At 29.8% G+C, this 12,800-nt stretch overlaps 1 protein-coding gene across 1 annotated transcript in view; it reads left to right on the plus strand.

Moving 5' to 3' along the window:
• The window catches only part of LOC106470047 (membrane-associated protein Hem-like), an 83,797-nt gene that overhangs the window by 18,611 nt on the left and 52,386 nt on the right, over window positions 1–12,800 (plus strand). The window contains exons 6-12 of the mRNA XM_022399473.1: window positions 1,256–1,259; window positions 2,157–2,294; window positions 3,097–3,145; window positions 5,137–5,290; window positions 9,265–9,321; window positions 10,435–10,531; window positions 10,752–10,917. Of these exons, the coding sequence (XP_022255181.1) occupies window positions 1,256–1,259; window positions 2,157–2,294; window positions 3,097–3,145; window positions 5,137–5,290; window positions 9,265–9,321; window positions 10,435–10,531; window positions 10,752–10,917 (665 nt within the window). The remainder of the gene's footprint in view (window positions 1–1,255; window positions 1,260–2,156; window positions 2,295–3,096; window positions 3,146–5,136; window positions 5,291–9,264; window positions 9,322–10,434; window positions 10,532–10,751; window positions 10,918–12,800) is intronic.

Here is a 12,800-nt window from a genome sequence, read left to right on the forward strand (position 1 = left end):
CAATGCAACAGATTTATTTTCAATGTATGTAAATAAATTTAGCATCAAAGTGTAGTTTATAACCCAAATTAGTATATCTAAGTTTTAAATTCTTAATTTCAAAAGAAAATATTTTGAAAAATTCTCAATCCTCACTTCTCTGTCACATGACGTCTTTGATCTGAATTTTTCCATTATAGATTTTACATCTTCCCTAATACATCTTCCCTGACCAATTTAACCTCCTACTTTCTTGACTTTTTACGATATCAATAAATTTGTCAAACGTACACAGAGAAGCCATTTACATCTTTTCAAACGACCATCACAGAATTGCTTGCCCTCTCAACTGTGGGGGGCATTATAATGTGATGGTCAATCCCACTATTCATTGGTAAATGAGTAGCCCAAGAGTTGGTGGTGGGTGGTGTTGACTAGCTGCCTTCCTTTTAGTCTATCATTGCTAAATTAGGAATGGCTAGTGCAGATAGCTCTCGTGTAGCTTTGCACAAAATTCAAACCAAACCTTCCATCTTTTCATAGCTTTCAATACAGTTTTCTTAACCATTTTTCCTTACTCGATGGATTTTATAACCCATGGAAAGAGCATTTTTTCTTCTCTATTGAGCTTACAACCAAACTTTTGACAAGCTTTAATGTCACTACAGAAAGTCTTTCCCCGAAGAAGATAAGGGTTGATGTATGTTGAACAAAGTTGTTGCTTGTAACAGTGACATAATTTTTTTAACTTATTTATAGTTTAGTTAGAAACCCAGTGAAATTATAGTAGTTTTACAACATTCTATTCTATTGCATGATATATTTTTTTATTCTAAAATGCATATTTGAAAGGTATATTAATTTTTGTGTGTATGGTAACATCAATCACCCATAGTTGGATGGCTCAATTACTGTGATTTTTGGAATGTTAGCTAGAAATTGTCTAATGGTGTATGTGGGCTATTTTGTTTTTGGATTTTTACCCAAGAAGGGTATTAAAAAAACCTGAAATAAGATATATTTCAGTTTTTGTTTTTAACTTTTGGCTTTGAATTTTAAGACAACAAATACTTAATTAGTAGATAAGTTTATTATTACCATCCACAATGCAGGGTATGCAATTAGTATCTATTGGGGTTTTTAGAGATTGAATAAAAAAAGAGAAACATTATTTAAAATTCTTTTATACAATTTTTGCATCCTTAATGGGTACTCTCAACTTGTATGAACAGCAAGTATGTGATTGATAATCTAAATATACATGGTTTTCTTTTAGCAATGTAATGTCACATCAATTTTTTTTCATAATTCAGGAAGTCCAGTTGATATCATTGTTTTTGACACTTTTTATTTCATTAGGGAATATATATATATATTAAGTTATTGTAATTCACACCTTAAAAAGTACTTTTATTTCAAAAACACAGATTTAAATAGCCATACATCTAATATCAGAGGAAAAAAATCTACATTTTAATTTTTTCTTTCATGTAAAAAAATCACATCATTGTAAAAAAAATTAAAGGCAAACCCTAACATCAGTTAATGTTTTATGGCATAGCACTTTTCTTTTCAGTGTTACTCCTTTTTTCTTTGACCATTAAAACTGTTACAGTGGAAATATGGATATCTAAGTTTAAACCAGTAGCGAAAGAGTTGGTTTAGACTTTAATTTTAATTTAAAACTTATTTTGTTCAAAACATTCAAATTCCTAATACTGAAAAGGTTACTACTGTTATTAAACATAATTATTTAACATTTTGTGATATGATCCATTATGCCATGTCTTGTAGCATCTTTGTACTTCAGGGTACCCCATAAACTCGCATACAGCACCTCAGAGAAAATCCTCAGTAATCAGAAATAAAATAATTAACAAAAATGGATGAAAAACTTAGCATAGCAGGTCATATAGTGAAAATTTAGAACAACAATACATTTTTTAATGAGCCATTACTGGAGGTTTAAAGCATGTCATGTTGATATCACTAGCAATATTAAACCAGTGCTATCAAAATTGATATTGTTGTTGCATGTTTTTCTTTTTTTTTGTCACAAATACAGACTTCTTTTCTACTTCTTGATTTAAACACTTATAGAGTATAATATATTTTATCTAACATTATGTGAGCTTAGAAAAGTGCTTATTGAAAATATTATATTGTTTTTTTTATAGTTGCTTTGTCAAGCTTTAATGTCACTACAGCAAGTCTTTCCCCGAAGAAACCACACAGCTGATGAATGGAGGAAAAGTCAGATGCTAAGCCTTGTTGCTGCTCCTACTCAGATGTTGAATCCAGCTCAAACAGACACTGTAAGAAACAGAATGAATAATATATTCAGTAAAAAAATTGTATGAGTTAATTTGTCTTAATGATATAATGTTTCTTAAAAATTGTGTAATGCATTATTTCCTTTTTTCACCTCAGCATAGTGTACTTGTACAATCACTGTATTGCACTTTAGCATTTACATTCTACCCTGTTTTGCTACTCTCCAAAAATGGTGTAGTATAGAGATACATATTTTTAAATAAAATTCCGTAAGTTTCTTTGTAAAATTTTAATTTTATACAAGCTTTCTAGAAGTAATACAAAGGATCCAGGAATCTCTTTTAATAGCTAATGTTAGTGTATTTTTTATTTTTATTAGTTTCACCACACCTCTTGCAACTTCATTCTCTCTGTTAAGAAGTAAGGGCAGTTATAGTTCTAATTGTTTTTTCTTCTTTCTTTAACCAGATTGACATGCACATGATTTGATGTTAATTTCACATCTGTGCAGAATTTTATTTTGTTTGAAGTTTAAGTTTTTTAACACATCGGGAAAATATGTTCCATAATAAACTTATCACATTTTTATTCCAGTTTGACCATCATAATAACATCAAATCAACAATTAGTTTAAATTAATGATTTAATTTTGGCTAATCAGATCTATCTATGTTCTGTTTTATAGTGAACTTTAAAGTGCTGCATTTGTTGTGAAAGTATGTTACTTATAAAACAAGAGTTGAGAAAGTTTCGTTATTGGGCTTTTCTAACAATTTTTAGACTATGTTTTTGATGGCTGTTAGTTCAAGAATGAAAATAGTAAATATTGTGTTACATTTACAGATACCATGTGAATACTTATCTTTAGAGAAAATGGACAGGTGGATCACATGTAAGTTTTTAACTAGATTTCCATGTATGCAAACATTTTTTTTTTTTTTTGCTAAAGTCATACTAGAAATAACAGCAATGTAATAATCACAGTTAACTATGTAAGAGAGAACTCATGCAGACTACATTGTTAAGCCTTCCATATAGGAGTTAGATTATGAAAAACATCCCTATAATGGGGAGAGGGCATATATTTTAGCTATATAATAGAATTTCATATCTATATACAATAGTAACTCAGTCATGGTCATATTGAAACAAAAAGAGCTGTCCTTAAAATTTTTATAGGGAGATGTTTTCATTTAAGTAACTTGAGTATTGAACTGTTGCTGTATCTTTGTGGGAGTAGTTTATAGAACATTGTTAAAAAGTAACTTTTTCCTGAAGAAAAGGTATAGAGAATTACACCCAAATAAGCATTGAAAAATATAACTGTGTCAAATCTGTATCTAGTTGTAGAATTTCCCTTTTTTTTTTTAATGAAGTTTATATAAAAAGAGGGAAAGATAAGCTCCCCAAATACACCCCCACCCATTTATCTTGGTTCTCTAAATATTCTACTGAGTGTCCAAAACTGCATCCAGAAATTAGCCAAAAAATATTAACAGATAGCCAGCACAAGAAATACATTAACAAAACAATTTTCGATACTAGCAGCAACACCTGAAACATGGCGCACCCACTAGTCCCCTTATTACATTTGTAACAATTAACATGTTTTGTGTTAACCATATGTGCGTCTTTCTTCTTGTTTCAGGTACATAGCTCAGTCACTACCCAGAAAGAATATTAAGCATCCAGGTAGTGAAAGTGGGTTTTTCTCGGAGTACTCTTGTTTTCCTCCCACATCAAAATTCTGGGTATAAGATCTATAGATCCCCACCTATTGTTTTTGTGCTACTCCCCAACCACGAGCCGCTTTCAGTTCCTTTCTCTCTTTGCTTGCCTAACCCTATGCATCATGACAGGCTATTTAAATTTTATATCAGGTTTGTTTGTTTCTTTGCAAGGCGATTTCCAAATTACCTTTCATCACATGCAGGGTGAAGAGAAATACATTTCTGAATACTCCTAGTTGCATTTGATTCAAAACTTTAGAATCAAATGTTTTAAATCAAATTACTATCATAAGTTTGTGGAAACTCCTGGAAGATTTGTTTTTTATTTTATTTTTACTTTTCTTTGGTGGCTCCATTCATTGCATATATCCTACAATAAAAAAGATTTATAATGTTTGGAGACGGCTTGAATGGGTAATGAAGAAAAACTTTAATATAAGTTTAACAACAGCAAATGTACAACGTTTCGACAAGGTTTGTCATCATCAGGTACAAGTAGTTTACATTAACACAAATATGTATATATATACACAGTATGGAACAAAGAGGTCATGTGAATGGATAATGTTGCACAACTTGGAAGAGATATCTTGGCACCCCAGGGTGTTGGTTTAGAGTAGGGTTGTTTTGTTCAATTACCCATTCAAGCCATTTCCAAACATTATTAGTCTCAAAGTAGATTCCTTGTCATTGAATTTTAATAAAAAAGATTTATTAATTCAAAAACTGGATTGCAATTTAAAGAATTAAATATTTGTGAAAATGCAATTAACATAGGTTTCAGATAAAGCAAAGTATAAGGTTTATATTTTATATAGAAAATTATTGTAATTTATTAGTGATGATAATTTTATTTAGGGTTTCATTAGGGAATAAGATAATATTTTTGTATGGATGCAAGTTTTATAACTTGTATATTTTCATCTTTTACTACTAAGAAAACATTAACTTAAATGTCAGCAATGTAGGTACAAAAACTGTACATTTAGGCACAACTTTTGTTTTACTAAAAATAAGTGATGGGTGGATGTAGTCTTAAAAAATTAAGAAAACATACAGCATGAAACTCATTATTACAGTTAATGTATTATCTTGTGTGCATGTTCTAGATTTACCTGTTAAACATTTAATTGGATAAAGCTTTTGGTTTCAGTTGGATTTATGCTGATTCACCAGTATTTGAGTCAACCTCCAGCTATGGACCTGTTCATGAAGGCCCTTCACAGTGGTTGGGTCACTACACTTTTCAGAGATGAAGTTCTTCACACCCATCTGTACATTCAACAGTTTTTTGAAACAATCAAAGGGTAAGCATTCAACATGTAAGTAGCTCAAAAAAAAAAAGTGTAGATTAGCTTAAAGTTAGAAGTTTATTATTAGGTGAAAGCTAATCCTGTACTACTGAATTTATCATTTTTATATAAAACACTTCTACCATGACTACTGAATATTTGTTGATGAAAATAAACATCACTTGGCAACATTGATTATAAATCAGACAAATATTAAACTTAACATTCTTAAGTATTAATTCATGTTACCCATGTACATGCCCTTTAAACAAATTTTCCCAGTATAGTAAGAGATGCTGCATGACCAGTCAGTCAGTAAGATAGAAAGCAATAAATCAAATAATTTACTGTACTAGGTTGTGTTTAAGCAGCACATGGCAACAACTAGATTGTTTTCTCTTTTCATTGCTTTCTATCATAATTAATCAGAAGTCCTATTTCAATCCACAAGAAGGACTTGCATGAATGTAGTTAATAGGAAAGTAACTTAGTATTAATACCATAGATTGAAATACTTAGTTTTAAATATTATTATGTAAAAAAATATAAGAATTCTTTATTTTTGCCTTATTTTTTATCATTTGGAAATTTATTTCAATCTATCAATTTTGTTTTATTGTATAAAATATAGTTTATATGTAAGTGATGAAAATCAGCACTGTACACCAATATTGAACTTAATATAAACCAGAAACAATACAATAAAATTGAAACTGAAAATTATGCCTCCATTATCATTCCTTGTTGTTGTCATTATCCTTTTACTTAAGGACGACAACAAGGAATGGAATGATAATGGAGGCATAATTTGAGTTTAAATTTTAATATATTGTTTCTTGGTTTTATTTATATATATATATATATATATATATATATAATAATAATAATACTTATAAGGCTTCATGACACTCACCCCCCCTCATGGCCCTCTTGCACATCGTCACTAAAACTGTAATGGATAGACAGAAATTGAACTATTCTATCTGGATAAATGCATTTTGGCTTTTATGACTCCTCCTATTTTGAGAAATCAAGTGTGAGGTGATGGACACACACTGGCTTTTATATAGGTTAGATATAGAAGTTATAGAATAAGTTGTGTTTTACTAAACCTATCCTAAGGATATAAAATGGTTCTGAAATATTTTCTTAACAATTGCTCTTAGAGAGCCTGTGTATATTATGACAAAAAACAACAGGATATTTCTTCTTTTAAATAATATTTGATCATTATTATTATCATACATAAAAAATAACTGACTAAAAATAAATCAAACTTAATTTAGCTCTGCTTTTCAAAACATGAAGTCGTTTCTTGCATCAATATTACTCCTTATATGCATAGGTTGGATTGGTTTGCCAGACAAAGGGTATTCACAGTCAAAAGATTTAAACGAAGCTCTACATGTCTATCATGTATATTATAATGGTTACTGAGCAAATAACAAAAATAATACATGTATTTCTCATTGTTTTAAAGTAGTTCAAATTAGAGGTAAGTATTCAGATATCTAAATGTGACTTTTCCTATTACATATATTTTGCACATGTTTTAAAAGTTTATGGCTGAGGGTAGGGCTCAAGCATCCAAACCTTCCCCTTAATTAGATGCACGTCTTAACTAATGTAACACTGGTTACATTTATAGTGCATAATAAGTAAGCAATATATTAAGTTAAAGTTACACTATTGTTTAGTCCAAACAAGATATAAACAAACAACAGACATTGCTGTGTCTAGTTATTTAACCAATGGCCACTAGGCCACACCCTCACATTTGTAAGTTGTATACAGAATGCATGCATAACATTGTGCCAAAGGAATTAGTAACACTACTAGCAGTCATGTCATCTTTGAGTTCATATGGTATTTATTTCAAGCTAAACAACTTTGAGTAATGGCAAAACTACTAAAGCTACCTGCTTTTGTCCCTAATTTTGTACTGCCAACCAAACCGAGAGCCAATGGCTGGCAAGCACGCATGCATTGCCCACTATTGGTCTACTCTCTTCACCAATGAATAGGTTTGATTGTTTTGTGCCATAATTACTTAATTTAAAATAATAATGAGAAATCATATTGGCAACATGTTCAGTTTTTGGTTACTGGATGGTTGGAATACTAAAACAGGAATAATCAGAAAACTCATTTTGATTAGTTGATTATTTTTTGTAACATTAATTAAATTAATTATAATTTTGATTAACTGCTTATTTCACATTAAACAAATCACTTATAATCGATGCTTATAGGTAATTAAGTTAATTGCGCGGCTACACATAGATTTAGAAAGGAGAAATTTTAATAAAGAATGAAATTAAGAGAGTACTTAAAAGAAAGTAAAATGTTTAACATTAAGCCAATACAAAGAATACAGCTTATCGTACAACTTAATTTTGAAAGTGTAAGTTGTAAAACTACAAAGTATAGAATGGTTATATAAAGTTTAAACATGGGAAGCAAATTTGAAGTATGTAAAACATGAACATTTTTCTGATATATGAGATAGGTAAGTCCATCTTTGTATGATAGAATGTTTTTTATATAGGGTTTTTATCTTTTAATTTTTCCCAGTTCTAAGTTTTGGTTGTGCATTTTCTGTATTTTGGAAGGAAGAGTGATGAAATTTGGGTTCTTACAGATTAACCAAAGCTAATGTACTGTATTAAACTGCAATGTATTATGTATATAGTGTAAATGTATTCTAAAAGTATATTTATGTGAAGCCTTTTAGACCAAATGTCACACTATTTTTATATTATATTGACAACATTGGGATTTTTCCCAGCTTAAAGATTGTATAATGACTACCTATATTAAAATTAATGTCTCGCATCCTTTTCATTTGGTTGAGACTGTAAACTGACACTGTCATCTAAACATTTTTCCACACTTAATAACACTTTGTATATATTTCTGTGCATAAATATGTACATGTGAATTTAAAGTTTGATGGTCTATAAATTATGTAAGTTTTCAAATAAATTGGTTTAGAGTGGCTTCTCTTACTTTAGTCTAACTTTTTAAAACTTCATAAATCAAATACTTCATGAAATTGTTTTATTTACTGATTGTCCATAATATTGTTATGTTGATTACCTATAGCATGACATTGTATGAGCAGTACTGTAATAGTAATTGTTTGTTGTCATTAAAGTTGTGAAAATCTGTCCATTTAGTTTAACTTTGGTAGGTGGTAATTGCACCTAATTCTGTTATCCTGTACCTTACAAGTCCCCTGATGGTTAGCAGTAAGCTAAACGAATTGTAACATAACAATTCAGGGCTCAATTCCCAAGGCAGACACACAATGCCTACAGCTTATTGTGTAACATTGCTCTAAAAGAAACTTATATCTAAAAATGGCTCTACTGTGCTTCTCAGTTTTTTACCCTCTTTTCAATTAAAATTTTTAAGCTATTAGACTCCTTTTAACATTGGATGAGCTGAGTAGACAAAATAGGTAACTTAACAGCTTTAATGATTCAAAGAATTCTTGATTTTTGTTCTAGTAAAAGATATTCTAAGCTTATGACATTTGCATCTTATAACTTTATAATTTTTAATTATCATAATCTGTTTACTAACAAACATTACCAGTATTTAAAAAAAACATCATTCTTATTATCAAGTGTTATGTTCTAAAAACTAGCACTCTTGGAGTAAAAAGCAGAGACTACATATACGTTGAAGAAGGAATACTTTTATTCATCTGAATCTTATAAGGTCAAATGCTAGCATTTTGATACATCAGATTTTACTCTGTCACAGTATATTTTTCCATAAAGATAAACCATCTGTGTACATACACTGTACATTATAGAACAGAACTTTTTAAAGGAATTTGTAAATAAATTCCTTCTAAAATGTTTGTATGTATTTTTCTGTCTGAATCTTGAAAATATTTCAAATTTTGTGTTTAATATATAGAGCTATTGACATAATTTTCCTGGCTTATATTATTTACCAAATCTATCTGTTTGTTATAGGTATAATAAACGTGTGTCAGAAATCAAAGATGCATATAATTTTGCACTTCAGAACTCGTAAGTCAATTTTATGAACTAATTTTAGTATCTTTATAACAGTATTTTCTCTTTCATTGTGTATTATAGTAAATAAGCTTACTTTATTCATATGTGGTACTTTAAGATTGATAAATAAATGACAAGATATATATTTTTTTATGATTTCTATGACAATGTTTTCAATTGTACATGAACAATTTGTAAATCATTTTATTGTAATTCCATTGCAATATACCCTGAAAAATATCATGCAGTCTGTAAGCGATATAATTTTGGTTGCCACCCATGTGTGTTGTGAGGGGACCTAAAAATGGGAGCTTTAACAATACATAATAAAAGCTGAATCAAAGTAAAGATACTTCAGATATGCTTTTATTTTTAAGATTCCTAGGGTTTTTAGTAAAATTTTCTTTGAAATTTTATAAATATTTTTAAAATATTTAAATTTCAATACCACATGATTGTTGTATTATTGTTTGTTTTTTAAGACATTTCATATGATTTTGTCTAGAAAATGGTTCACTTATACTTGTCCAAACAAGACTAGCAGTTGTGTATTTTATCCTCACTTCCATTGGCATGATTTGGAAATTGTTGTATTTTCGTCCTCACTCAGCAACAATGTTTAAACATTTCTTTATAGGCATTCAGGCAATAATATACAAATAAGAGCTATTAGTGGGGAAAAAGGAAACAAATTGTATTTTTATAGCGAGGGAATGATTTAGATCTCTTGAAAAATAACAGTGTAATGACAGATTGTTTCCTTCACTGGTGGGCATTTTGTCTAGTACACGAATCATTAGTAAACAGTAATTTTATGTTTATAATTTTACTATTTTTCCTTTATTATATACAAAAAGTCATAATTAAATTAACATTATTTTGAAAATGCTGGCAATAAAGCAATTTGTTATATTTATAGGAATGTAGAATTTTAAGATTTTATTTGCATAAAATCCTTTAAACTTGTTACGTATGTTTTGAAATACATTTGTAAATGTAGAATTGTTGTAGATAGTATACAGTGTTTAGTATTATAGAATACTAATTTTATAATTATGATAACAAAATAATGCTTGTTCCTTTTTCTGATGTTTGGTATTTCCTGTTTGTGTTGCTTTATTTTAGTGGACATATGCATAAAGAGAGAAGAAAGTTTTTAAGGACAGCTTTAAAAGAACTGGGTCTGATATTTACAGACCAGCCAGGACTTTTAGGACCAAAGGTATTTTTTGGTTTTTTAACTCTTAGTCTAACAAAAGATTCTTAGCTCAAAAAAAAAGGAACTTGAGGCATATTTGTTGCCACCACTTAAGCTTGTTTGTAATTTGACTTGGAGTATATAGTAACCTCATTTTTTGTTTTGGGAGTTTATTAAGGTAATATAAAATATGGAGTTTGGTATTATAGGTAAATGTTATACCTTTGGTTATATTTTCCCAAAGGCTTTATTGGTATTTGTGGGTCTCTCATTTGCAAGAGACGAGGTACTTTGGTTAGTTCGACATTGTGATAATCCTCCTCCACGCCAAGGAAGGGTCAGACCCCAGACTGAAGACTTACTTGATCGACAACTCCCTGAATTACTTTTTCATATTGAAGAACTACGAGGTATTTATTTTTTCTACAAGTTTTTTCCATTCTTTCATAATGTTTTATTTCCTTATTATTAAACATTACACTTAAATAGTAAGTGTGCAGTTATTCAGCTAATTGTTTATTTCATATCACAGTTTGTTTATATTAGATAATTATTACAGTCATTGCAATATAGATGAGTTATAGCTTTTAACTAATAGAAAGACTGTTCATATCTATACCAACTCATTCATTAGCCTAACATACAGACAACTGATTATTAGGGCCATTGAGGCTGTTCTTGCACACCCACCTTTGACAAATGTAAAAATTCAAACCCACCCTTTTATTTTCATTAAATCATAGATTCCATTTTTAAACTGCTGTAAAGTGCTGGCCTCCTACACTACTGATGGCATCTCATTCCATAAGCCAATCCTTTAAAACAAAATCTGTATTTCAAACCAAAAATGCATCCTTTTGTTCTAGTATTTTCAGAATATAGAACAAATAATTCTATGGCCTTTATCCAAATAACTCTGTGGTCTTTATCCTATTGATCCCCAAAATAATCTTATAAGATTCAATTATATCATATCTTACCCTTCTTTTCTGAAGAGAAAAAAGTACGAGTTCTTAAACTCTTGCAGTAAAATAACCCTATCATCCCAATAGTCTTCTGAGCTTTTTCTAATAAGTCAATATCCTTACTTAGATAAGGAGACCAAAACTGTAGAGTATTCCAAGTGAGGCCTAACTAGTTAATTTTTTAGAGATAATTAACTTTTGGCTTGTAAACAATATGTATAAAATACACATTAAACTTCTATTAGCTTTACTACTAGCATTTCAACACTGTTTCATTGGCTAAGGTGTCTTTCCAAACATGTGCCAAGATCTTTTTCTTCGATCACGTTGTGTGTGTGATTCAAAGTATGATAACCCAAATATAATTAAAGGTCATGTACCAAAATTAGTTAATCCATGGAATGATACCTTATCAAAAGCTTTTTTAAAATATAAGTACATGAAATCAACACCCTATTAATCATCCAGATAACAAGTAGCATCCTTGAAAAAATAGATAACAGATTATCAAAGCCAGATTTCCCTTTGGCAAATCCACCATGTCTTTCTTTTATGATATCATATCTTACTGTAAAGCTTTTATCAGATTTTGTATAATTTTTCCCACTTAATAAGAAACATTATAATTTCCAGGAAAATGTATTACCCTCTTCAAAAACAGGAGTAATAGTTCCAACTATCCAATCCTTTGGCACCTGCCCAGTGTCTACTGAATTACCAAAAATGAAAAAGAAACGCTCCAATACCTAATCTTTGACTTACTTAAAACTTCAGAGAAAACTTTGTCTGGTACTGGTGCATTATTTAAAACTCCAGCCATCTCATAGTCTTCAACAGAAATCTTGCCATCAACATCCGTTAAGAGCACAATCCACATTTTAACTTTATGCTTACATTTAATGTACTTAAGAAATCATTGTCATTAGTTTTAACATAATCAGCCAACTGCTTTTCATAATGCCTTTTAGATTTCCTAATTTCTTTGTCAACCAATTCACTAGCCTTAATATAGTTCTGCAAGTCTTCCAACCTATCAGTTAATCTGAACTTCCTAAACTTATGGCACTTATCCCTGATTTTTTTCCTGTAAGTATTTAGTAAGCTAGTTATTTTTATCTTCCCTGTTAAACCTTTTTCATCTTTTCAAGAACATGCCTGTCTTGAAAATAAACTGCTTTTAATTCAAGACAGGCATGTTCTTGAAAAGATGAAAAAGGTTTAACAGGGAAGATAAAAATAACTAGCTTACTAAATACTTACAGGAAAAAAATCAGGGATAAGTGCCATAAGTTTAGGAAGTTCAGATTAACTGATAGGTTGGAAGACTT

Source organism: Limulus polyphemus, unplaced genomic scaffold (assembly GCF_000517525.1).
Source record: "Limulus polyphemus unplaced genomic scaffold, Limulus_polyphemus-2.1.2 Scaffold101, whole genome shotgun sequence".
Classification (NCBI taxonomy): domain Eukaryota; kingdom Metazoa; phylum Arthropoda; class Merostomata; order Xiphosura; family Limulidae; genus Limulus; species Limulus polyphemus.